This window comes from Camelina sativa, chromosome 6, assembly GCF_030686135.1.
Source record: "Camelina sativa cultivar CO46 ecotype springtype chromosome 6, ASM3068613v1".
Taxonomy (NCBI): Eukaryota; Viridiplantae; Streptophyta; class Magnoliopsida; order Brassicales; family Brassicaceae; genus Camelina; species Camelina sativa.
The window spans coordinates 15,611,160-15,637,066 of NC_141885.1; the positions used below are offsets into that span (position 1 = coordinate 15,611,160).

General features: G+C 36.5%; 1 protein-coding gene across 8 annotated transcripts; it reads left to right on the forward strand.

Moving 5' to 3' along the window:
* LOC104698953 (serine/threonine-protein kinase ATM) lies at positions 1-25,574 on the forward strand. Of its 8 annotated transcripts, none has more exons than XM_087453079.1 (79): positions 1-185; positions 489-597; positions 694-837; positions 1,331-1,492; positions 1,601-1,796; positions 1,892-2,048; positions 2,166-2,302; positions 2,399-2,486; positions 2,846-2,949; positions 3,261-3,359; positions 3,948-4,004; positions 4,226-4,307; positions 4,762-4,866; positions 5,358-5,399; positions 5,470-5,540; positions 5,772-5,820; positions 5,943-6,014; positions 6,456-6,593; positions 6,708-6,794; positions 6,873-7,057; positions 7,400-7,982; positions 8,065-8,136; positions 8,264-8,434; positions 8,514-8,639; positions 9,045-9,172; positions 9,643-9,799; positions 9,897-9,943; positions 10,024-10,087; positions 10,251-10,325; positions 10,705-10,824; positions 11,002-11,187; positions 11,463-11,584; positions 11,662-11,731; positions 11,826-11,953; positions 12,392-12,533; positions 12,639-12,779; positions 12,865-12,963; positions 13,057-13,103; positions 13,471-13,657; positions 13,743-13,964; positions 14,447-14,518; positions 14,773-14,842; positions 14,988-15,105; positions 15,200-15,323; positions 15,724-15,858; positions 16,135-16,179; positions 16,680-16,727; positions 16,819-16,923; positions 17,192-17,278; positions 17,526-17,843; positions 18,067-18,179; positions 18,545-18,611; positions 18,699-18,773; positions 18,944-19,066; positions 19,253-19,417; positions 19,496-19,594; positions 19,924-20,075; positions 20,190-20,394; positions 20,631-20,678; positions 20,801-20,884; positions 20,997-21,080; positions 21,303-21,383; positions 21,488-21,577; positions 21,654-21,716; positions 21,977-22,117; positions 22,191-22,247; positions 22,335-22,394; positions 22,864-22,958; positions 23,052-23,160; positions 23,317-23,406; positions 23,507-23,586; positions 23,684-23,762; positions 23,853-23,899; positions 23,980-24,079; positions 24,269-24,400; positions 24,507-24,641; positions 24,732-24,797; positions 25,011-25,154; positions 25,245-25,574. In XM_087453079.1, exons 1-79 carry the CDS (start codon positions 117-119, stop codon positions 25,320-25,322), a joined length of 9,024 nt encoding a protein of 3,007 aa, XP_087309205.1. In that variant the 5' UTR covers positions 1-116; the 3' UTR covers positions 25,323-25,574. The 8 variants fall into 8 exon arrangements, with proteins under 8 accessions (XP_087309205.1, XP_087309206.1, XP_087309207.1 ...); XM_087453080.1 differs by having other exon boundaries at positions 4,792-4,866; XM_087453081.1 differs by having other exon boundaries at positions 4,792-4,866; positions 5,473-5,540.
* Positions 25,575-25,907: the final 333 nt, after the last annotated feature.

A 25,907-nucleotide genomic window follows, 5' to 3' on the forward strand; every position in this document is an offset into this window, starting at 1 on the left:
ACAGTAAACCCTGAACTAAACCCTGTTCTCCTCGGTCAATTCAAAATCAATTTCACCGGTGGTGACACTTGTAACATTGTCGTGATTCTCGGATTATGCGCTAGTTCGATTTCGCCATGGTTACTTCGAGAGATGTTCATGAGATCGTCTCCAAGCTCTCGTCGGACAAAGCCAAGACTCGCGAAGTAAAGCTTTTCAGTTATCCTTTTTTTAATCGTTTTTGGGTTTCAGGGGGAAAAGGGGTTGATAAATTGAGGGTTTTGGTGTATCTATGTGGCTTGTTATCTTGATTTCGTTGTGGGTTTTCACAACGATGCTTTAGCGTTTCCTTATACTTGCAATACGGCTCGGTTTCTATTAATCTCGCGTGGGTTTGGTTTTAAAACGTTGATATACTTATTTCGTTGTGTGTCAAATCTGAGAAAAGGAAAAATTAAATTTCAAGGTTTCTCATGTTGATGAATTTCATACATAATCTGTATATCCAGGATGGTGTGAAGTTACTGAATACATGGCTTGAAGGGGAAAGGTCAATTACCTTTTGTATATTTCTTTCACAAAACACAGCTAAACTTAACTTGGACGAGATTCCAAATGGTAGGTAGTGATTATTTTCTTCTGCGACATTGGTGCTACTACTATGCAGTGCATCAAGTTTTGAAGCTAATCCAGTAACCTTAATTCTCATTGCAGCTGAAACATGGCCCTTTTTGGTTAAACTTCTCATTCAATGTGTCTCAATGGAGGTGTCAGGTAGCAAGAGACGTCTCCCTAAACCAACTTTTGCAAAGACGCTTCGAGTTGTTATTCAGAGAACAGAAGAAACTAGGTTTCCTGGTGAGAGATAGATTAATTTTTTGGTGAATGAGATTTTTAGTAACATGCTTTTGCTTTTTTTCTGGAATTTCTTTATGCTTGCAAAGATGCTTCATGATGTGATTCGAATTGCAGAATATCAAGTCTCCTGGTCAGAAACGTGTAATAATCTGATTTAGTGTTCCGTATAGTTACTATGTGCTCAAGTCAGCTTAAAAAAGCCATTCGGTTTTATCAGTCAATTAACGGAACCGGAAAAGTGCCATGTTTTATTTGTAGAAGACGATCAAAGAATAAACTGGAAGAACATGAACATTGGTGGACAATAGTATTAACTATGGAACCGTAATAAATTTGATGTTCGTCTTATTAATATTCCATGTGCCTGTCTGTTCTACATGTTTGTTGTTGTCTCGCAGAAATGTATCTTAATGCTTACACTTTGACAGTGCATTTTCTCTAATCAAGAATTCATCCTCATATTTATGTAACTTCTCTGTTTTAATGGTCTCAGGTGTACATTGTCCTTTGCTATCTATGGCCAAAACCCTCTTCGCACATGTACATGATATCTTGAGCAATACACCAAGCTTTCAGTCCGAGTATGGTACCATACTCCGACATCTTTTGGAAATTAGGGATTACCGTTTCCAAATGAGGAAGCGTACATATTCCAGTGAGTTCTCTTCAAATAGATATGTTAGTTGTCTGGTCTTGTCATGGATCTGGAGCGTATGTTGGTATGCTGGTGTTGGGTTTCTTTTAAAAATAATGTTTTTGCAAGGTTTGGTGCTGCTGTACATGGAATGGGCTGAAGCAGGGTTTTGCGAGAAAAGCAGTGGTCAACATAGCCAGAAGGAGGAAGCTTTTCGCCATATTCTTACGCTTCAGTCACTTCTAGAGAACTCCTCTGGAGATTTTCCTGATGACCTTCGAGAAGAAATTGTGAACGGCTTCATTCATATCTTCTCTTCTGTAAGGTCTGATTTAATTATTAGTCAGTCTCTCATTCAGATCTGTACCCTCTTTTGCAAACAGTCATAAAAATTATACTAATTTATTTTAACTCTTCCAGAGATGAGGGAAAGCTTTCACGCAAGCTTATCGAATGTGTAAATACCTTCTTGCTGAAGGATGGTCCTAATTTAGGCTCTTTGTCACTTGATATTCATAATGCGGTTGAACAATTTGTATTCCGTTGCTGGCTAACAACCCATGATAAAAACTTAAAGGTGTTTTGTTTTTTTTTTTTGCTTTTGTTGTAACCCTTTGTTAATCATCTGATTTTTTTCTTCTTAGTACAGTTTCATGGTCTATGTTATGTTTTATTTTCTTGTTCTGCCTTGTAGGAGATACTTGTTTCTTATGGAAGGCTACAGCTAAATTTGACAAGGGGTGCTAGTCAATCTAGTTCTCTGGTGGAACAACTTTTGGACGTGGTTATCCGTGAATTGGATCTGGGTAGTTCATCAAGTTCTGCATCATGGTACATCTTTTTTGAGTTTTCTCTTCCGAAGGAGCACTTCTTTAGATTCTACACATCTCGTGAAGTTATTTATGTCTAATTAAATTATTTTATTAGGGGTGATTCAACCAAGGATGATAAGTTAGGGGCATTGAGCACCTATCAGAGTAGCTTGGTTGAGCTGGCTGCACATGTGTTCTACCAGGTACCTGTTTTATATGCAAATTACTTTTTTCTTTGAGTAGCTTTACATGGCTTACAATAGAGTTCCAACTCAACCGACCATTTTTTTTTTACTTTCAACAGTGTCTTCATTTTGCTTCATCTTACCTTCACCCTTTTTTGAGTTGATTCAATCTATGATTTCTGAATCATTTTTGCTCTGCAGTGAATTTGGATTTATATACTTTGAGAATACTTTTCTATCAATACTGTCGATTGAATCCCATCATACAAATCTGTTTTTTTGCTTACATCCTTGTGTATCCTTGAATTTTGGTTCGTCTCCGCTTGTCTGTGTAGACTGTAGAGTGAATGTGTTAGTGACAATTAAAACTTTGGCAGGCATGTGTCAAAACATCTAGACCATCAGTGTCAGAGAAACGAGCTCGGAGGCAACCTGTTGCGTTGCGTCTTGTCGAGGCACTAACTGAAGGAAAATGGCTATGGTATGTTTCTGATGAGAGCATTTACTAGATGATATTCAAGCTGCTGATGTCTTCTTTGCGAGTTTTTTTCTTTCTTCTATATACGTGTGTAGCCATATCATGAGAATGTTTTTGATGAGTGTACGCCATTTGTTTGTTAGTGTGATACTGGAAGTTAAGTTTCAAGGGTATCCCTTTTATGATATATCTGTAGTATTTCTGTCAGTCTAGATACTGTCCTTGCACTAATTATATAATTTATTTGCTACCTGTTTTTCCTAGAAACTTTGTTTTTATGTATACATAGACTGATGTACATAAGCTTTACCCAGGTGTGCTACTTTTGGTTGTCTAGTTCGGACTTATTGTACTCGCATCAATAAGGATCTCCTTATTTATTGGTTTGAAGCCATCTGCACGAACTTTCAGAGGTAATTTGGGAAGTTAGACTTAATATTACATGGATCTTTCTTCTGTACCTCTCGGAGAACAGTAGCTAAGAGCTTAGGGATGTTTTTGTCAACAAGGAGTATTGATTTTGGACGTTCTGGTATAATCCTCTTTAATAATGCCCATTGCCATTTTATCCTCGAACATACTTCCCTGGGCACATATCTTACTGGATAACCAAAACGTAAGAAGCAGTTGGGACGACCATATATATAAGCCTGGTTAGACCACACCTGAAATAGTACTTTTTTTAAAGTACGTGTTTATCGACTGAGTGGCGTTTACTATTTGTTCTTATGTTTCTCATATTACCAACTTCTGAACAGTAATATGATTCAACGTTACTTGGCAATTGTTGCCTGCTATGATGGTAGTACCTTTGGCAGATTATTGTTTTAAATTCCTGATGAAGAACTTGACTAATAATTTGATATATCCATTTTCATAGCATTCTAATAGCTGTAAATTGTAGATGTGGTGCTACTCCTGGATATTTCATTAGTACTACTGGTATCTGTAAAGTCTGTAACAGTGGACTGCTTTTGTTTACTTAATCTTGGATGTGACAGACTTCTGGAGGATGCCAGTATGAGACGTTCGTATGATGGTCTACTATGGACTTTGAGGTACGTTTATGATGGAGTTCAGGTGTTCACTATTGTGGATTTGCAGCAAGTTCCTTCATATTTTTATACATGTAATAAGCTGTCGAGGTGTTTAATACAAAAACTATGCAAATTAGTATGAGGCACTTAGGGACCTTTATTTATTATATAACGTTCAAGTTGTTAAATTCGCCGATCCTATATCTCAGTTTGTTTATTGTGAAACTTTAATTTATTTGAAGGAGTTTGCAAGGGCTCTCTTCTGGTTTGTTACTCTCAGATACTACTACGGACATATCAAAGTCCCCTGTTTCTTCAAGTGAGGTATTTTACATGCCTTTATGCCTTTGTGTGTGTGAGTCTGACAAGCTTTGAACAGAAAAAAATGCATTGCTGAGATTTAGACCTGATTTGGTATTGTTACTAAAATAAGATGACACTTGAATCCGTTGATCATATCAAGGAGAGTGTTGAGAATTTATAATATTTCTGTGTTTGTGTATTGGCAACCAGTTTTGGTGTAGAATGAACTGACCATTAATAGCCTATCAACAGATAGGATTTTGCTTTCTATGTTAAGTTAAGAACCAACTGATGTTACATAAATTATGTGACCATTTTTGATAAAAATTGTTATGATATTCTAAAAATCTTTATTACTTTTAATTGTATGATTGCTGAAATGGTTTTTAGGCCCTATACATTTCAGCTTTGTATTGGAATTCCTGATTTCATTAATATAATATCTTGTTATGAATCTAATTTGCTTTGTTGTTAGGTTTTAGTTTCTAAACCGCATTATTTGCAGCTAGATCGTGGCTGGCAATTGATCTGGAGTTCTTTAATCCATGGGCTAGCAACATTCAGTAGCACGAGTGTAATTGTAAGTTGCACTTATCTACTTATATCCTTTCCTGTTTCGCACAGTATTCTTCTAGATGAAACTAGAGAACATATAAAAAAAACACCCTGAACACTTGATAGCAAATAAGTTTCCAGCAATGAAAGGTACCAGACAACACCTTGTACTTTAGAGTTTTAACATTTCTTCGAACGATGAAAAAGCTTTCTTCGGGGATTTGTGTTAGATCAAATGTTAGTGGTTTACTTATTAGGGGTTTCCTTTTTAGCCATTTCCCGTTTCTTACTTCAACTCTGTAATAAATTTGGAAATTGGTCAGAAGTTGATATTTATTTAGATAAAGAAGATACTTTGATGGAAATCAAGGTTAAGGGGTTTCTTGGTTACCCAATACTATTTAAGGGTGGTTGGTAGTTCTTTTAGCTAAACAGTTTCCGATTACTCGCTGTGTTTAGCTGATTAGATACCACGAATTTTCTTACGCATGGCTGTGGTACACTATTTTAATGCAGGTTGATGCCGTCTTGGTGCTCCTTGGATCAATTATTTCAAGTGTGAGTAAATGAATTTTATGAAATTTTCTAAAGACTTGTATCCTCATAATGTTCTTGTCTCTTCAATCAGCAGCACATAAACGTTGGGATTCTGCCTCAAGAAGTGTGGGATCATCAGTTATTCAGGCACATACCTTCTGAGTAAGCCTTTCATCCTCAAAAATTTATAAGCATGTTGTTCAGCTATTTCCTGAGTGCAAATAGGCTAGAGCGTCATTTTCCTGAAGAAAAAAAAATCAAAATAAGTTTATGCTTCTTATTCTTTATAAATGTTTAATGCTACGAGATTATTTGTGCTTGACTATGGTTGGCTTTTATTAATAGATGCTGAATGGCTCTTCTGTTGTCTAAAGAATTATTACTTTTATTCAGGCCGGCCTTGTACTTCATTGCATGTTACTTTTCGCGTATGGGTTGCCAGGTAAACAGGTTCTGACAGTAATTGTATGGTTTTGGTATCTACATTCTGGGTTGACATATTACCAAACTTACAAGTCTTGAAAAGTTGTTACATTAACATGGTCTTGTCCTATAACTGTGCAGGGAAACCTGCAAGATGATTTACATCTTCGACGCAATCTTCTTAGAGCAGTTTGTGCCCCCCTAAGCTGGAAGGTAGTTTTTTTGTTTTTCCAGAAGAACACAAGAATATATGGCACAGATGTCTAACTATATGTCCGTGGACGAGGTGTTGTCTAAGATATGACCAAACAAAACCAATAGCCTGAGTTTTTGCACCATAACGTAGATTGATCTTGCACAGTTTTAATAGCCGTAGTTAAGCACTTAATTATTGGGAAAGGCAATGAAATTTCACCCTTTTATGTTATTTTCTGTCAACTAGTTGCAAAGAGCTGCCGCATTCTATTTCCACCTAATATGTGAAACTCAAATCGTAAGAGAGAGTTCAAAATCTTATCAGGTTCATTGAGTGTAGTAAGCATTGTAGATTTATGTCTCGAATGAGTGTAGTAAGCATTGTAGATTTATGTCTCGAATGATGTGTACCACACAATCATATTGGAAATCCTGCTTATGGCTTATTAACATGTATAGGGTCGTTTGACACTAAATGAGAGAATGGTTCAGCTTCTACCAGCAGCTGCTTTTTCCTTATGTGCTGGTTTCAATACTTCACTTCCAGTACCTAAGGAACATCTTCCAACACCATCTGAATGGGATGTCTACGAACAGGTGAATGATGTGGCGAAGGTGCCTGTTATGGTTGTTATTAGAGGATTGAATAGATTCATCTCAGAAAAGTATCAATACCAAAATTGAAAGTCACTGTTTTTGTTTCTTTTGCAGATAGATGATGTTGAGATAGAAAGAAAATTTGGACTCTTTGAATGCTCCGTGGAGGCTCTAGCAAAAATTTGCTCAAATTTTAGCAAGGTGAAGGATCCTTACTTTATTTTTCGCCTTTTCCTGACTCATTTCCGCGACAGTAGTTTTATTTCTTTGTATTTTCAGATCTCTAGCTGCCAAGTTTCTGACGTTGTACAACTACCTCTGGTATTAAGAGATCCATTGCTTCATGACATGGATATCTATTTTCTTAGCATTATCCCGGAGAGCAATGCCAAAGGACCACTGTCTGACATCTTTATGGGATGTGCTCTGTTGTGCCATTTTATGCATGGTTCTTATATCACAAGGTTTGGCAACTCATCCTGTTCTTGGTATTTTCTTAAACTTGTGAAAACTGATATTTTTCTTTATGCATCAGATTTTTTCTATTGAAACTGTTCACTCCTTTAATATGTGTATATATAATATAGTTTATATGAATATGAAGAGTTTCATAGTTTTCTTGATAGATGGTGAGAACCACTTGTAGATGCGTCTTTGTTCTGTTTGTAGTGTCATCATGTAGCTGTCAGAGTAGGTGCCTAAGACGCAAAAGTGATTGTGGTTGTGAATTTTTCTGCGTGATTTTTTTTTCACCCTGGATGTACTAGCTTAAATTGTATCTCTTCCAATTTGCTTTCATTTCTCAGGAAGAGTAATGGAAGCAGTTCGTTCTTTCTTAAAGCATGCCAGTATTTGTTAGAAGGCCTGGATCATGCTGTCGAAACAATTTTAAAGAGCCTCAATAATATTCAAAGTCTCGGTCCCTTGGGGTTTGGCTCAGATTTTAATGAGAAAGCTTCTATAATAGTTTCGTTGAGGTCCCTTACTAAGTCTCCCGTCTTCAGCAACAGAAGAGACCATAATCTTCTTGGCGCTAGTTATGATGCTGTAATTCACTCCTTAGAGAACCTTTTGCGGGCTTTTGCTAAAGTCTATGGAGAATACACTGAGCACGCATGGAACACCCAATCCAACACTATACCTACAAAGTCGTTACCACTTGATTCCCCAGAAGTTGGCAGGATAGTGGATATGGAATTAGATCTAGCTGAAGACACTAAAGATATGGATATTATAACTGCGGGTGGGAAAGCTATACCCGGCCTGTCTGTTTCCACGGGGAACTGGAAGTTGGGCATGATATCACTTATCTCATGTTTTTCTCCAGTACTTCAGTTTCCGACATGGGATGTTCTATATAATCTCTTGGAGAAGGAATGTGATCCTAAGGTATTTCAGCATTTTTTTTTCCCCATATCAGTATCTCAATTTTTTTGGTGACCTTACAGCCACAAACTGCTTACATGTGTAGGTGCTGGAAAATATACTGTATCATCTATGCCAGCTTTCATGCTTGACGTCTATGCCGAATGTTAATGAATTGGTATAGAATTCAAATTGTTGAAAATTTTCTGTGAAATATTTAGAGAAAGAATAGAGGGTTTTATATCTACATCTCGACCAAGCTTTCTTTGTATTTATGGGGTTTTGTTTCATTATTTTACTTAAAGGTTAATTTCTTGGATGGCATGCTTAGCACACAAGTAAAGATCAAGCGTAACTGTCTTAACATAGTCACTGCTCTGCATGTTTTACTTCGCACTTTATCATCCTCAGGGATGGATTCTTCTGGACTCAGAAAAAACTGTGATTTGGCTTCAAAAGATGTAGAAAGTTCTCAGGTACTATTTTCCCCTTTTAAAGTTGATTATTCGATTTTCTTCCATGATCTGCTCTATTCATTGCTAAAGTAACGTGCAGGTCTTTGCCCAACTTGGCGCAATGGTGAATAAAGTTTCTGAATTTGGTCTCTTGGGATGGTTTGGGCGTGTCAAGCTGATCAACTGTATATGTGATCTCGTTTTGCTTAATCCTCAGACTGGTCAGGTGCCTACTTTTCATATTAATTACTCTCTCTTCAGACTTAAAGAGATGACAAATTTGCAATAATGATAATCACCCCTCCCTCCTGCTTCTCTTTGAGCTGTTTTCATGAAGCGAAAATGTTCCTACCTTAACGTTTCATAACTTAAGTTTTCATGTCGAATACCATTGAAGTTGAAAAATAACATTTCCTTCAGATAAGACATTCCTATTGTACTATAAGAAACCTTACAGTGTGTGTACATAATCATGTCTTTTATCTTAGGATTATATATGAGTGAATGGGCAGTTACCTTGTTCTACCATTAATGCTAATAGTTTCTATTTTTGCAAATGTTCTACTTGGTTCCTTGTGGAATTCGTGATTTTATTTAGTTCTACAGTTATTTGAGTTCTTTTTTGACACAGACAATGATTGAGCGACTTCTATTAATGCTAAATGACTCTGATTATCGAGTGAGGTTTGTTCTGGCAAGACAAATTGGAATTTTATTCCAGACGTGGGATGGCCATGAGGCACTGTTCCAAGATATTTGGTAAGTTTGGTGTTTGTTTATTTAACCTTATTATTATCCTATGGATTTTTATTAGTAGGGTATTTTCCTTGTAAGACAAACTGTTAGATACTCCTATGGCTTTTTATTAGTACGGTGTTTCCTTGTAAGCAAACTGTTAGATACTCGTTTCTACAGATTCTTGTTGCATACCATAAAGAGTAAAAAATGAAAAACAGGCTGATTTCTGTATTTGTTGTGGGCAGAAACAAGTAAATTTAGTTATCTTTCTTGAAAACCTTCTCAAAGTTCTCTGATACTTTGTTCTGAACAACAGCATTCTGTAAGATCTGAAATATTAACTTGCTTCATGGTCTCGGTATCCGTTTTTTTAATGTTTTACTTTAGTTTTTGGTTAGTTGTTAATAGTTTATTTTTATCACTGTTTTCAGATATCGTTGTCAGATTAAAGTATCTCATTAGATGTTAATTTTTCCCATTTCCTTTTCCAGCTCCAGCTTCGGAATTATACTGGTAACCTCCTCAAAGGAAAAACTAGTCACTGCAAGGGATGTTTTGGCTGCTGGTCCCCAGCCTCGCCCGAAAATGGAGACTGTCATCATTACTCTTATGCACCTTGCTTATCACAGTGAGAACATAGAGTTGCAAGTAATGCTATTTTTTTTCTTTTCATTTTAGAATCATTTTGAGCATACAATCAGTTAGCTATGTATTAACATCGTATTCTATAATGGGATAAACGCAGGCTGTTTTTATGATGTGCGCTGTTTCAGCTATAGAACCTTGTCAGAGGTATTTCTTTCTTGTAACTGAAACTGTCTTTTATTTATACTTGAAACCTTCTTCTACTTATCTGGCCATTTTCCTTCTAGGGAATTAATCATTGCTGCACTTGACAACCTATCAGCACAACTCCATTACCCATCTAGGTTCAAGGTGTTGTTATTGATTCTCATTTCTTTATCTCTTCCACACCTGCATGATAAATGTTCTTCTTCTATTTTTTTGCAGCAGAATTATCTGACATTAATCACCTCTGAACGTTGTAAATGTTGCATGCTGACATCATCTACATCTCTTTGTAAAATGGTTTATGCAGTACCTGGAGGAACTCTTGGGCCCGATCCTCTTTTTCTGGATTGCGTGTGGCGTCAGTTTAACTGGTCTTGTTGAGGTATGCCACAAGTTGATAATCTCTGTTTCGATAAATCATTTTTTTTCTGTAATATCGTACCTTTTCACTATACATGTTAACTTTTTTTGTTGGAGTTTCAGTTCTGCTATATTTTTATAAACCAAAAATAGCAGTTATATTTCAAACTTGTGGTACAGTAAAGTAGATTCAATTCCGTTTGTTTCTATTGCACATGGGTCTACAATAATGGAGATAGCGCCTAGTTTGACTACAAAATCAAAGTAAATTACTACTGGATGAATGGAATATCGACATGAGATTTTAGATATCTAGCAATATGTCCTACAATTGTGGCAGATGAAGAGTAGAATGAGTACATTTTAGCATTTCGTATCATCTGATGGTTGCTTATTTGCAGACAAGTCAGCTGTTCATTCCAAACACTGAACCAAAATATTTCATCCACTTTTGTTCCCACTGGCTACTTCCAGCTCTTCTGGTGCATGAAGATCATACTAACCTTGATTGGGTATCTAAGGTAAGGGTGCTTCCTTGCATCTTTTATGGACAGAAAAGATGTAAGGACTTCTAGTGAAATTTGTAATATGTACAAACTTTTGGTTTCTTTGTCTTCTGTTTTTGTATGATCTTCATTCTACGGTGGTATTTAAACTTTCCCAATCTATATTCTACTGACAGTGTCTACAATTTGTAGATTGCTGGCCAACCGGTGGCTGTGTTATTTAAGGAAAATTTTGTGCCAATATTTTCAATATGTATGGGATTGCACTGTAGTAAAACGTCAGAATGTGATAAAGGTGCAATGGTGCTTCAGAATTCAATATTGTATGTGGGTGAGATCAGCGAAAATGAGAGGGACAAGCTTATTAAGCAGAATATGGTATGGCATCTATAACCTTTGACTCGTGATTCCAGATCTGTCTTCGGTGTTTGTGGTGGAAAATTCCCATGCTACCGTTATTAAGCTACTCTGATCAGCTAGTCACAATATATCAAGCCTTCCGATCCAAGATCAAAGCATAGGCAACTGCACGATTAATAGTTTGGATGCTTTAATTTCATTTTGTCAGAGATCCTTGGTTTTAAATAGAATAGATATTTCTTTTCATTGATAACGTATTTTAATCCCTAATGAACACCCTGCTCTGTTTTCAGGTGTCTATTGTTAGTTTTATTTTATCATGCACTTCCTCTTCACCAGAACCTTCAGTTCCTGCTTTTTCTCGTGACACGATTTCACTTGCAGTTCAAACAGTTGTGGATGGTTTTCTGGAAATGTGAAATTTCTTGCTCACTCCATGTAGACTTGTTGTTTTAGTTTTTCCTTTTATAAGGTCTTACTTGGTTTATGCAGTGCTGAGTATCCTAAGAATGCGGCCATAACTGACAGGATAAACATTTTTCGCCCGGATAGAGTGTTCATGGTAAAATTTTAAATTTGCCGATGCTTTTTCACAAGATCAAACTGTTCTTATCAATTTGATACTTCAGTCAAAATAATTTGTTGATGTTTCGCAGTTCATAACAGAAATGCACTATAAAATGTCAGCTGCATGCCATCATCGACATACGCGTCATCATTTGGCCGCACTTGAGGAGCTTACAATTCTTCTTGGTCATAGAGCTTCAGTTCCAAGTTCCATAAAGTGAGCAGAATTCTCGATTTATCTATTTGATCTTGTTTGATCGTTAGTACTCCAATTCTTCAACACAAAAAGACTTTTCTTGAGTAGAAACTATGTTGAATTGGTAGCTATGAGCTTGACCATTTGGGTTCTTTTCTTGCGTAGAAACTATGTTGTTGTAGATGTTAAAAGGTGTAGTTTGTGCTTGATTCGGTTCTGCTATTGTCTTGAACTCGTTTGTACTTATAAGTATAAGTAGTAACTTTGTATACTGTTTCTTTTGGTGAGAGTAATTTCCAATTTAAATCATTAGTTGATATTTAAGGAGCCACTGCTACATTGTTCTGCTACTAAACTCGATTGTCATCTGTAAATTAAATTTTCAGTGGCACTGAAGAGTAAATCTCTATTTTCGAGATTTAAAACCTTATGTAGGTCTTTGATTGTTATCCCTTTCAGTTACATATTAAATCTCGTTGGACAATTTATTGGATATCCCTCATTGCAAGATCAGTGTTGTAGCATAGCCTCCTGTTTGCTGGATTCGTTCAAAAGCAATCCGGCCAAAGAAATTGTTAGTGTACTAGGTGACCAACTCCAGGTATGTGATACTTGGTGTTATTATTTGGGTACACTTTTGAAATACCAAGGGATTTAATTACTCTTTTCAAAAATTGTTACATTTCTCGGTCTATGGGGTTTTTAGTTTTTGGTCTCGAAGCTGGTTACATGTTGCATCGATGCTGAAGCAGATACCAAAGTTTCTGGTTCTAAGTCATCTCAGCTCGTTAATTTGCTACACAAGCTAGTTGTTAATTCAGATTCTGCTCTTGATGAAGATATCAGGGTAGGCGTCCTACCTATAAAGTTGCCTTCCTTTTTGTCCTAGCAGTGCCTGGAATAATCGAGAAATTCACCTCTTCTGATTTCAGGATTTGGAAGCATTCCCTGATATGAAAATTTTCCAAGTCATTAGTAAATTACACATCAAAATATGCGAGGCATATTCTCCGAGGAGTCATCTATTGAAGGTCAAGCACTCTGCAGTTTTTAATGATAACGTTTTTGTTAAAATTTTATCAATATCCAACTTTTTGTTTCTCTGCTGTTCTACTATCCAACAGTGTGCTAGAAGATCTTGTTATCTGCCACCGAGATTCCTTTCCAAGAGGTATCAATTCTATCTTTCCTGAGATCATCTTGAGATATGCATTAAGGTTTCCCTATGTGCCATGATGTGCTTAGGATATTAACTGTAGAATTAAGATGACGTATGGTTCGTTTTTGGTTATTTTTAAATTTTCTTATGTGGGTGGGTCTTTTCGATGTATGCACTACTTGTTTCACTGCCCGTGGGCCCCTTGGTTGTACTCATGGGTGAAAGGTTATATTTCTGTGTCTGTTTTAATTTCAAAGGAATTCAGTTTTGTCGATATGGCTCTACCTTAATACCAACAAGGTTGAGAGTCTACTACTCTTTGATCCTCTACTCCTGTCACATTGCTGCAATTTTATATCAACTTATCGTTCCCATGCAGCCTCCAAGCACTGCATAACAAGCTCATAGCCTCTGGAGTTTCTCAAGAAGAGACAAATGTAGAAACTGCAGAAACATTTTGGCAGTCTGATGATGAAATTGTAAATGCTGTTTGGACTCTTGTCCGTGTGTCCGCCTCTGATGAAGCAGATAATATGAGACTTTTGGTGTCTGATTTTCTTTCAAGGGTATTTGTGATTCTCTTTTCAAGTCAGTATCTTTTGCTAGGCGAATTTGAATATATAGTCTTATTTTCCATTTTTTTTACTGAAGGTTGGTATTAGGAACCCGCACACTGTTGTTTTCCGTCTTCCTGGGGAGCTGGGCTCCATGCATGATCGTCAATTTGTTTGCCAGAATACTGGATCAAAATTCAGATCTTTTACTGAGAACGGCATATCCGATGAAATTCTTATCACACTGCTGAAAGTTTTGAAGAAGTATCTTTTAGATGACTCTGTAAAGATTATTGATGTAACATCTCAAACTCTTCGGGTCAGTTTTCTAACTTTTTTACGTACACAGATTTGGCCTTACTTTTTTATTTTCTGTCAATTGTTTGGTTGGTCTTATCTTTCGATTTAGCTGTTGTAATTTGATAGTCCCTCTAAATTTCGTAATGTTTGCTATTATCTAATTTGGCATTTTTTTCTCTATTCTGCAATTGACTTTAAAGTTTGTTCTGTTGTTACATGTTTAACACATTGTTTCTCATCTTTATTCCTCGTCAAATGTCTGATCTGTTAATAATTTACCAATCTACAATCACACTCATGAAAGTTACGATTTTTTCTGTCTTATGTGCATTTATATTTGGGCAAAAACATATGTAATCCCCTTTTCAGCTTTCCATGCATTGTAGGGGCTGTGCTTCATTGTATCCTCTCTGAAAGGCTAATTGTTTGCAAATTTTGCTTTACTTTTTTAAAAAAAAATTAGCTAGATAGATTATAGATGTCCCTTTCTTCTTATTTTAGGGAATTCTTTCCACCGAAAGGGGGCAGCAAGCATTATCATCTTTCGATTCATGTGAGAGATCTTCCATTGAGGTGAGCTTTCTGGTCTTATGCTACTTTTCATTGGTTGATAGGCAGGCATTGTTTTCAGCAATAGTCTGCTGATGGGTATATAAGATATGGTTCTTTCAGGAAGTTGTGAAAATTGATTCAAAAATCATATAATGATATATATTCAGTGACTAAAAAAATGAATGATGTATAGTGGATTTCCCAATCTTGTTAGGGTATCCTAAGATGAAAACTGCTCTGCCTGTTCAGATATGTTTTTTTTTTTTTTTTGGTAGGTGCATGGCAGGAGCGTGAACCTTGACATTGTGGAAAAGATCTTACTGGATAGCCAAAAGCAGTTCAAAGGTAGTTAATTTTTTCTAGAGCCTTAAATTCCTTTTGGCTATTACATTCTGCGCCTGACATGGATTTGTCTGTTTAAACATAATTCATTCATGTTTCATTCCTCTTTTGTTAAATTACTCAAGAATGGTTCATTTTGGCCTCCTAGCTGATAACTTTTCTCTGGAGAAGTGCGAAGTGTGGTCCACAGATAATAAAAACTTTGATAGATGGATTTGTCAGCTCGTGTACTGTATGATCGCTTTATGTGAGGATGTCCCGATAAGGTATCTCGTTGGTTCCTATTTACCAGAGTTACCATTAAAGGATTGAAGTAAAGTCTTGCACTGAGTGAATCATTGTTGCTGCTTTGTTTGACAGGTTATGCCAGAACATAGCAATGCTGAAAGCTGAAATCTCGGAGCTTCTATTCCCTAGTGTTATTGTTAGTCTTGCAGGAAGGATTGGGACGGATATCAATTTACACAAATTAATAACGTCACAGGTAAATCTTCTATTTTCTGGACCTACCAGTAGTGCTTAGTTTTCTAATTGCTTGCATTGCTTCTTCTCTGGATATCTCTGTTTGTTAAGTCAATTCACTTCCATTGCGTTCCCTTTTTTGGTTTTGTCTATTGTACATATTTGCATACTTTACTGTTTCCCACCTTGACTCCTCGACTTTTTTGTACAACCGAATTTAAATCTATTTTAGAACTTTGGTTGTTTGTTTTCTTTGTTTTTGTTGATGAGCTGAGCATTATACTTGTCATTTGCTAATTCTAGTTGTATACCGTAAGGTTCTACCTGGTGGCTGCTTCATGATTTTCCTCAAGAGTTGTGTATGTTGCAGAAACAGAAAATTGGTAGTCACTTTTGCTAAAGCTTGTAATCCCCATTGGCAGGTGAAAGAGTATATCTTCATTGATTCAAACAAGCTAACAAAGTCGAAGCAAATTATGTTAAATACCCTGAATGAACTGCGGATGTGTTATGTCCTCGAAAGATCGATTTTTTCTGGACAAACTAAGAAAGAAAAGGTTAGGGGTATTGCTTTGAGCACTGACTGATCTGTTTGCAATAATTTTTTTTTAAGTTTCTAAGAAAAATTGTTATCTTGCATAAGAAATAGGCTTCAATATCAATAACAGGGAAAGTTATGCTAATCATAGGTCGTATATAAGGACAATCTGCTATTTCTAATCTCTTTAGTGAAATCTGTATCATTTGATTTGATTTTGATTTTGATTTTTTATTTGTATAAAATATTTTTATGATATATGTTTTCAAATCTAACTTTTGAGATGCCCTTGCAGAATGCTTATGGAATGGCAGCGTCCATAACTACAAATTGGGAAAAGGTTTATTAGCTTCAATTACCATATGCATTGTTCCGACTATATGCATTGTTCCGACTATGAACATTTCTGATCCATAAAATATTTCCCAAAGTGCTTTTAGCTTCCTGCTAAGATTTCCAACTGTTTTACAGGAACATGTGATAGGCGTCACACCTTTAGTTTTGTTGATTATGATATGCATTGTTATAATTTTTGTGTTTATGTCACATAAGAAGAATTGATTACTTTAAATTCAAAAAAAAAAAAAAGAAGAATTGATTACTTTCAAATGATCAACTTTGAGGTTTAGTAACTTTATATTATATTAAAACCATGCAAAACGTATTTGTCCCTGTCAGTTGTGTGCTACTTCTATGATGTAGCCATTTAGTGTTAAGGTTTCAATACATTTGTTGTTTTAAGAGTTTTTGTATCATTACATGTGGCTCTAGTTGGCTAATCAGTAATTCCTCTTGTTTCTTTTAATATCTTCATCATAAAGAGTGCCTTTTGTTGATCAGGTTTATTGGCTTTCCATTGATTATCTTGTTGTTGCCAGATCAGCAGTAGTGAGTCATCACTGTCCTTTTAGATCATTAACCAATTTAAGATCGAGACTTCAAAGCTATTTCCAGTATATAACTCTTCTCGTTTTTCCAGGTATGCGGTGCATACTTGACCGCCTCCATGTATGTTGAGTATTGGTGTGAAGAGAGATTTGGCAATCTAACTCTCGGAGATCCTGATTTTTCTTATCATGATATGGTACTTATAAGAACTGCGTGTTATCAATTGGGGATCAATGAACTAGATAATATTGTTCTCTAGCTCTTTTCCATTTTTTTTAACCAAATAACTAATATGCAATGTGTTTTCTGCTTATTGTCATATATGAATTTTTCATTGGCTGCATTTTCAAAATTGCAAACTCTGTGGTCTCCATTTAAAAAAATGGGAAAGTGGTTTCATGCAGCAGAGAAAGTGGTTTTGTTTGTATTTATTTATAATAGTTCCTTTTCTTTGTGGTTAACAGTTGCCGGATCATGTTGAGATACTTGTGTCTGCAATAACAAGAATAAACGAGCCTGACAGCTTGTATGGGGTTATACATTCAAATAAGGTTTGTTTCTGATACTAAAATACTGTCCTATCTCATCCACACATTTGGAACTCTTGCCTATTGGAAATGGTTGGCTAGTCAGTACTTTTCTCTATGGGTATTATTAACCCCTTTGTTGTGAATGCTATGAGAAAACGGACACAATTCCGCTGCTAAATTCATACAGCGATTTTTGAAAATCTTTTGCTTGTTTCATATATATATGACTAATACTCTCTGTTTCTGTTACATGGATGTAATCTGAAAGTTGTCTGCTCAAATAATCACATTTGAGCATGAGGGAAACTGGACAAGGGCACTCGAGTATTATGACTTGCAAGCACGTTCACTGAAAACAGTCGTGCCAGGTAGCTTTTCTGAAAATCTAGAGGTGGAACAATCTCAGCCAACAACTAGTGCACGGGATTCTGTTTTTGGTGAAGGGGAGGTCCAGAGACAACCATTCAAAGGACTCATAAGGTCGTTGCAGCGGACAGGCTGTATGCATGTCCTGGATCTGTATTGCCGGGGCTTGACTTCCCGAGAAGGTTGCTTTCAGTATGATCCAGAGTTCATCGAATTGCAGGTATGCATCCTGATTTGGTTAACTTTTCTCCTTTTTCCAATAAATGGAAGTCATGTCTAAAGAAGGCTGTTGGTTAATACTATTAATATTTCATGGGATAAAGAAAAGATATGATGAATCGGACATCTTGAAGGAGTAGCATCGCAATTAACTAATCGAGCAATACTCAGTTGTTGTATGTAAGTTGTGGTTCTTAGGTGATAACTCAAATTCTTGCTTGCAGTATGAGGCTGCATGGCGTGCTGGCAAATGGGATTTTTCTTTACTTTATCCGAAAACGCACTGCCAACCTCTGCAACATGTCAAGAACAATAATTATCATGAAAATCTACACTGGTAACACATCTCTACTCATATGTGCCAATGATGCTATTCTTAGCCATGATATATATATTTCCCTGTTTATACCTCTCGACTGCACCAAATTTATGTGACATCTTATCAACATTGAATTTGCCGCTGGTCTTCTTACTTTTATTCAAAAAGAATGATATGTTACAGAGGAGTTTTAGAATAGAGTAGTTGAAGTCTCCAGAAATTGCTGGTCTCTGGCTTTATTATGTGGGTCATGTCCTAGTATAAATGGTCAGTTATGATGAAGTCCTATTTAGCTTTGAAAAGTACTCAATATTACGCATGCGACACTAGCTCCGACCTTTAGGCGTGTTTCTTTCTCCATGTTTTAATATGTTATTTTTCAGTTGTTTGAGAGCATTGCAAGAAGGGGATTACGAAGGGTTTTATGCAAAACTGAAGGATACGAAGAAGGTAACACATGATTTCAGTTTATCACCATCGGATTGGAAGGTTCCAGGCTTCGATGTGGGAATAATATTTGCTTTTTCTCTTTTTTAGGAGCTTGTGCTGTCCATTTCCCGTGCAAGCGAAGAAAGCACTGAATTTATATACTCTACAGTAGTGAAACTTCAGGTATGAAATTTTAAACGGACGTTAAAGTACAACACCTTTTTCCATCATAATTGTCCTTTGGGTGCCTAATTACTATAAATGTGCTGATTCTAAAGATCTGTTGTCTCTTTGGAAAACAATGGTTTTGACTTATCCTAATTTTTTATTTTTTGATGAATTATTATGTCCAGATTCTTCATCATCTTGGACTAGTTTGGGATCTTCGCTGGACGACATCTTCACATCAAAGTGTGCATGGCTATCCAGTCAAACAAATAGCATGCACAGACCCCGTGACTCCAACAATGGATCAGGTATTTTCCCTTGTAACTTCTTCTTCAAGTGGTTGTTCACTAGCTTCTAGTGAATGATTTAAAGCTTGAAGAATTTATGTTATTTTATTTACAATTGGATTAGTTTGGGATGTATATGCGCAAACTACCAAGAAGCTAAGTGAAATAATTTGTTGCCTGAGGCCAATGTTTAATTATGAAATACAGTTGTCTTGGCTGAATGAGGATTGGAGCTCTATTATTACGCAAGCTCAGTTGCACATGAATTTGTTGGAGCCATTTATCGCATTTAGGCGTTGTCTTCTCCAAATCTTGGGATGTGAGGAATGTACTATGCAACATCTTTTGCAGTCTGCTTCATTACTTCGCAAGGTATGTCTAATGTAAAAAGATACAGTTTCACTTATTGTAAAAATGCAGTGGAGCAACACGTTATCTTGTTTCTTTCAGGGAACAAGGTATTCTCATGCAGCTGCGTCTCTGCATGAGTTCAAGTTTCTTTGTGCAAGAAGTGATGGACAACAACCCGTTCCAGATTGGCTTGGAAAGGTACTTTTTATGATTAATCTTGCATTTTTTGTGGAATTTAAATAGCCTCCTTTTTCTTCCTTAATTGTACATATTTTTGGGGAGGTGTTTTCCTTATCACATTTAATGAAGGTCAGACCAAAGTTACCACTAAAGTTCTAATCACTCCTACTTTTGCCGACACCTACTTTTGTCAAAAAACAGTTGTGACCTAGGACACATATCGAACGATGGCATACATTACTTATTTTTGACATCTATTAGTTACTTAGCGTCTTAGTTAGAACATGGAAATATATCTGGCTCACAACTAGAGAGATGCTTTCCAGTAACTGTTTTTTGCTTTTCAGCTTGAAGAGGCGAAGCTATTACATGCCCAAGGCCGGCATGAAGTTTCCATTAGTCTTGCAAGCTACATTTTACATAATTATCAATTAAAAGAAGAAGCTTCAGATATATATCGCGTGATTGGAAAGTGGCTGGCAGAAACCAGATCGAGCAAGTAAATAAGTTGTTACTTTTTATTTTCGTTGAAAGCAGTTTCCATTTATGCTCGTTATAAACTTCTATAGAATCTCAACTCGGTTCCTTTATTTTTTCTTTCTCTTGAAAATAGTTCTAGAACAATTTTAGAGAAGTATCTGAGGCCTGCAGTTTCGCTTGCTGAAGCACAGAGTTCCAAGATCTGCAAAAGGCTGGTAGATAGACAGAGCCAAACTTGGTTTCATCTGGCTCATTATGCAGATGCTCTATTTAAGAGTTATGAGGAAAGACTCTCCTCCAGTGAATGGCAAGCTGCATTGCGACTACGAAAACACAAGGTCTCCTCCACTTTAGTTGCTCAAATTTACTTTATAAGCATTTTATTTCTGTAATACTTTTTTTTATATAGGCTATGCCTATTTTTGTTTTCCTTCGAAATGAGCACAAATAGTTGAATAATCCTTTTCTTTGGTGTAATAAGTACTAGTTCTAAACAGCTTCAACTCCAAAGTTAGTTCTTCTTCTGTCCTGGGTGAAACTGGGGGGCAACTAACTAGTGTGCTTAATTTTTCAGACAAAGGAGTTGGAGGTGCTTATTAAACGCTTCAAGAGTTCAAAGAAGGCAAGTAGTAGTTGACTTCCATTTGTGTGATCCCTAAACAGATATCGTATCAAAGCACAATGTAACTGACGGTCTATGCATGTCTTTCATGTGATTTCATATTGGTCTTTTAACTGTACTAGGCGGAGCAATCTGATTATTCACTGAAGATCCAAGATCTACAGAAGCAACTAACAATGGATAAAGAAGAAGCAGAAAAACTACAGGTGTTCTTTATTCTGCCCGATAATCTGTCTGCTGTAGAAACATAGTCATGGTTTTTGCTAGATAAGTGATATTTACTGATTCGTGGTCTTCCCTTTCTCTTTCATTGTGTAGGTTGACAGGGATAACTTTCTGAAACTTGCATTGGAGGGGTATAAACGTTGTCTAGAAATTGGTGACAAGTATGATGTTCGAGTGGTATGTTAATCTAAATAATTCAGGTTCATGGTAGAGTGACCTTTATACGCTTTCTTATTTGGGATTCATGTCCTATTTATCTCACATTATCTCTGAGAGATATTGAACGTTTTCTCTGGCTTTTTTAGAAACATATTTGAGAGATTTAGCTGAAACTTGGTATATTCCATTATAGCATTAAATTACAGCATCACTGTTGGAACTATTTTTTTCTTTTTACAGGTGTTTCGACTAGTATCCATGTGGTTCAATCTTGCTTCCCAGAAAAATGTTATTGATAACATGTTGAGCACCATTAGTGAGGTACTTGACTGATGGGATCAGATTTTATCTGCTACTTTGATTTTCTATCTAAGTTTCTTGTTTAATTATCCAAAGTTTCTTCATCTCCGTAAACATTCTTGCAGGTTCAGTCTTACAAATTTGTACCACTTGTTTATCAAATTGCTTCAAGGTTGGGCAGTTCCAGAGATGAATCAGGATCTAACAGCTTTCAGGTAGAATGCATTTTTACTTGGCTGTCGTAGAAAACTTGAGACAGTGATGTTAATCTCTACGATTTCTTAATTGCAGTCTGCTCTAGTGTCACTTATCAGAAAAATGGCCATTGATCATCCATACCATACAATCTTTCAGGTTCTGAAGAACATGTTATCCATCTTATGTACTCTTTATGTTTCTTCTTTTCTATTTTGTTTGTGAGAAGTTTAAATTCTTGAATGTCCTACGACATCTCGCATCTGTTGAAAAAAGATGAAAACATTAAAGTCTGTTGTGCTGTGTAGCATGCCATCGAAATTACATTATTACAAGTGGCTTTGTCTATCTTTTTCGAAGTTACGTTTGTAAATGCTGAATGTATATGTCTCGTATAATTCTTCTGATTTTGGTTCTAGCTACTGGCATTGGCAAACGGTGACCGTATCAAAGATAACCAACGTAGTAGAAATTCTTTCGTGGTTGATACGGATAAAAAGCTTGCAGCAGAGCATCTCTTGCAGAATGTATCACATAATCATGGGACTATGATTATACAAGTAAACCTTATTTTCACCTAATCTTATTCATCATCGACAATTACTTAACGGCAAATCCTGATAATTTTTTCAGATGAAACAGCTGGTAGATATCTACATCAAACTTGCAGAGCTTGAAACAAGGAGAGAGGTCTGATCATTGAGTTTAGAGGAAGTGTTTTGTTATACTGCTTGCTGAACATTTTTTGAAACATTGGCGGAACTCTTTCCTTTGCAGGATACCAATAGAAAATTAACACTGCCAAGAGAAATTCGTAGTGTGAAACAATTGGAACTTGTAAGTACCATTTTTCAGTTTATTCATTTGCATTCTTATCTAGCTTTGGCATTAACTATTAGCTCGTAGGACACCATGTTGCTGCTCAAGATAGAAAATTTCGTAGAAACTAAGAGATGGGTCATATTGATAGGCACTCCTATTAAGTGAAGAATTAAATGGCAGCTATATATTTTGAAAATTGTTTAGCAAATTTTTTCCTATGGTTTCTTCTGATCCTAATATTTCATTTGTCTGCTCCCATGTTTATTGTTTTGTGTCTGTTGCAACTCCCTGAACGAATTATGGTGATATAGTCGTTTTTTTATTTATTTAGTTTGGAAGCGTTAATTCGTCAGATGAGCTGCAAGAATTATTTATTTTTTTCTTTTACATTTTCCTTCTGGTTCAGATATTCAAGTTCGCTTTTTCTATGTGCTTCTGAGGTATGTGTCAAACTTGTATTTATTTCGCTTTTGTTTGATTTTAGGTACCTGTAGTGACTGCTACAATTCCTGTTGATCGTAGTTGCCAATACAATGAAGGGACATTCCCATTTTTCAGAGGTTTATCAGATTCTGTTACGTAAGTCCCCTGCTCAGTCAATCCTTTCACTTTTTGCATTTCTAGTTTTAAAGAGTGCTTTATTTGAAACCATGTCTTTTGGATGATATGCAGAGTGATGAATGGTATAAATGCTCCAAAAGTAGTTGAATGCTTTGGATCTGATGGCCAAAAATATAAGCAACTTGCGAAATCTGGCAATGATGACCTCAGACAAGATGCTGTAAGAGTTTCAGAAGTTTTACTGGCAATGTCTGTAATATGATACAACGTGTGTGCTACTGTGTGTTGTACTGGCAGAAAACTGAAAATATGCTGACCTAGCCATGATTACATATGCAATAGTTTAGTTATGCAAAGCGTCTACCATTTGTTTCAGGTTATGGAACAGTTTTTTGGCCTCGTAAATACCTTTCTACACAATAACCGGGACACATGGAAGAGAAGATTAGCTGTGCGCACATACAAGGTATGTCTCTATATCAATCTACTTTTTTAGAGAAAATTTGATCCATTCAGTAAGTTGAAATCTCCTTACAATGCATATATATGTATATACATATTCTCAGGTTATTCCTTTTACTCCTAGCGCTGGTGTTCTTGAGTGGGTCGATGGCACAATTCCACTTGGAGATTATCTTATAGGAAGGTCGGTCTAGTAGACTAATATTTACAGTAACATGGTACAACAATCTCTTTTCCTAGTTGTTACAGTTCAAAACTTCTCTTTGCATATCAAATCACAGCTCAAGGAGTGAAGGCGCTCATGGTCGTTATGGCGTTGGAAACTGGAAATATGCTAAATGCCGAGAACATATGTCGAGTGTAAGCTCATTTCCTTTCTCAGATCTTCTTAGTTGGCCATCACTGGCATCTGGTAATCTTAATTAATCTGTGGTGACTGGTGGCTTGTAGGCGAAGGACAAGCGCAAAGCCTTTGTCGATGTCTGCACAAACTTCAGGTTTCAGTCTTTGTGAAAAGTTAATGTAACTTACTCCGTAAGAACTAGTTGGTGGCTGACATATCCATCCCCTTTTGCAGGCCTGTCATGCATTACTTTTTCCTGGAAAAGTTCCTGCAGCCTGCTGACTGGTTTGTGAAGAGGCTTGCGTATACACGTAGTGTTGCAGCTAGTTCAATGGCAAGTATATCCACTTTTATGATATTTATTCACTTTTAGAATATGAAACGGTATAGATCATTTGTATCCTACTAAATGGCGTAAAATAAGCCATCAGAGAAAGTGGGATACATTTAGGAAGCTGTTCTTTAGTTTTCCCTCTGATTCATCCTTCTCCTCCTGAAATTGTGTAATTTGATTTGTCATCAGGTTGGGTACATCGTTGGTCTTGGAGACCGCCATGCCATGAATATTTTAATCGATCAAGCCACAGCAGAAGTTGTCCACATAGATCTTGGAGTTGCCTTTGAACAAGGATTAATGCTCAAGACTCCTGAAAGGGTGTGTTCTCTTCCACCTCCTCTCTTTACATACTTAATTGGTCTTCCTGTGAGTATATATAAGTCTATGTACGATTCTCATTGTTCATTTTTTTCTGATTTGACAGGTTCCTTTCAGACTGACAAGAGACATAATTGATGGAATGGGCATCACAGGAGTAGAAGGCGTTTTCAGGAGATGTGGCGAAGAAACCCTGTCTGTGATGCGAACAAATAAAGAGGCGCTGCTTACAATTGTCGAAGTATAAGATCTTAAATTTTAACTTTTGGCTTTCTTTTTTTCAAAATTAAAAGCTTTTTTGAATACTTAATCAAGATTGCTTGTTTTGCAGGTGTTTATACATGATCCTCTGTACAAATGGGCCTTGTCCCCCTTAAAGGCTTTGCAAAGACAGAAGGTACCTCGTACCCTTATAATTTAAACTGTATGCAAATTTGCCTGTTGTTTAAATAGATGCCATTCTGATGCTTTTTCTTTGAGACTTTTTGACGCAAATAATTTGAATTTTGTGTTTCACTTCATTGTCATGTTCCAGACGAGATTCCAAGTCAGTATTAGGATATCTAGTGTAAAGATGTTGTTATTTCTCACACAAAGGTCTTTGATCCAGGAAACTGAAGATTATAATGGCCTGAACTTGGAAGGGTTACAAGAGGAATTCGAGGGGAACAAGGATGCTACACGTGCCTTAATGCGTGTCAAGCAAAAACTTGATGGCTATGAGGGCGGTGAGATGAGAAGCATACATGGCCAGGTAATGTTTTTGATATATAAATCAAAGGTTAAAACAGCACACGCTAAGTTGTTTACTGATTGTATTTGCTCAACACTTACTGCTCTGTAGGCACAGCAACTAATACAAGATGCAATTGACACAGATCGTTTGTCACATATGTTCCCTGGCTGGGGAGCTTGGATGTAACCCCCCCCCCCCCCCCCCCCCCCCCCCCGTCCTTTCTACATGTTCCAATTTTTTGTCTGTGAATAGAGAAATCTTTATGTAAAGATGAAAATTCTCGCTACCAAATTTTGTCTAACTTATTAGGGGAGAGAGCACGCTTGTAGTTTATGTAAAGCAACATGCTTACAATATATTACTTCTTGTACTCTATGTTCTCTACAGTGAGTTGGCTCATAGACGAGAGAAGGTAAAAGAAGTTTTGTTTACAAACAAGTTCAATTTCTTGCTATTAAACTGAGGCTTTTACATTACAAAAGGCAAATTTTACAAACATACATAAAGAATCATGTCTATAGATCGTTGGTTGGAAGTGAACCCATTAGAATAGTGGTTTCTTTGTCTTGTTTTGACTTTCCAAAAAAACCTGAGAGGAGTCGTAGAGGCAAGACAGACATAGAATCTGATTTCTTCTCCGATACTTGCAGCTCTCCAGGGCTTTTGTTCGGCTTTAATTGTGCTCCGTAAATGGCAGGTTGAGAGTCTTGCTAAGCATCTCTTGTCGAAAACTGAGCCGCATGACCGGCATTTGTTAACCTCATCTTTCTC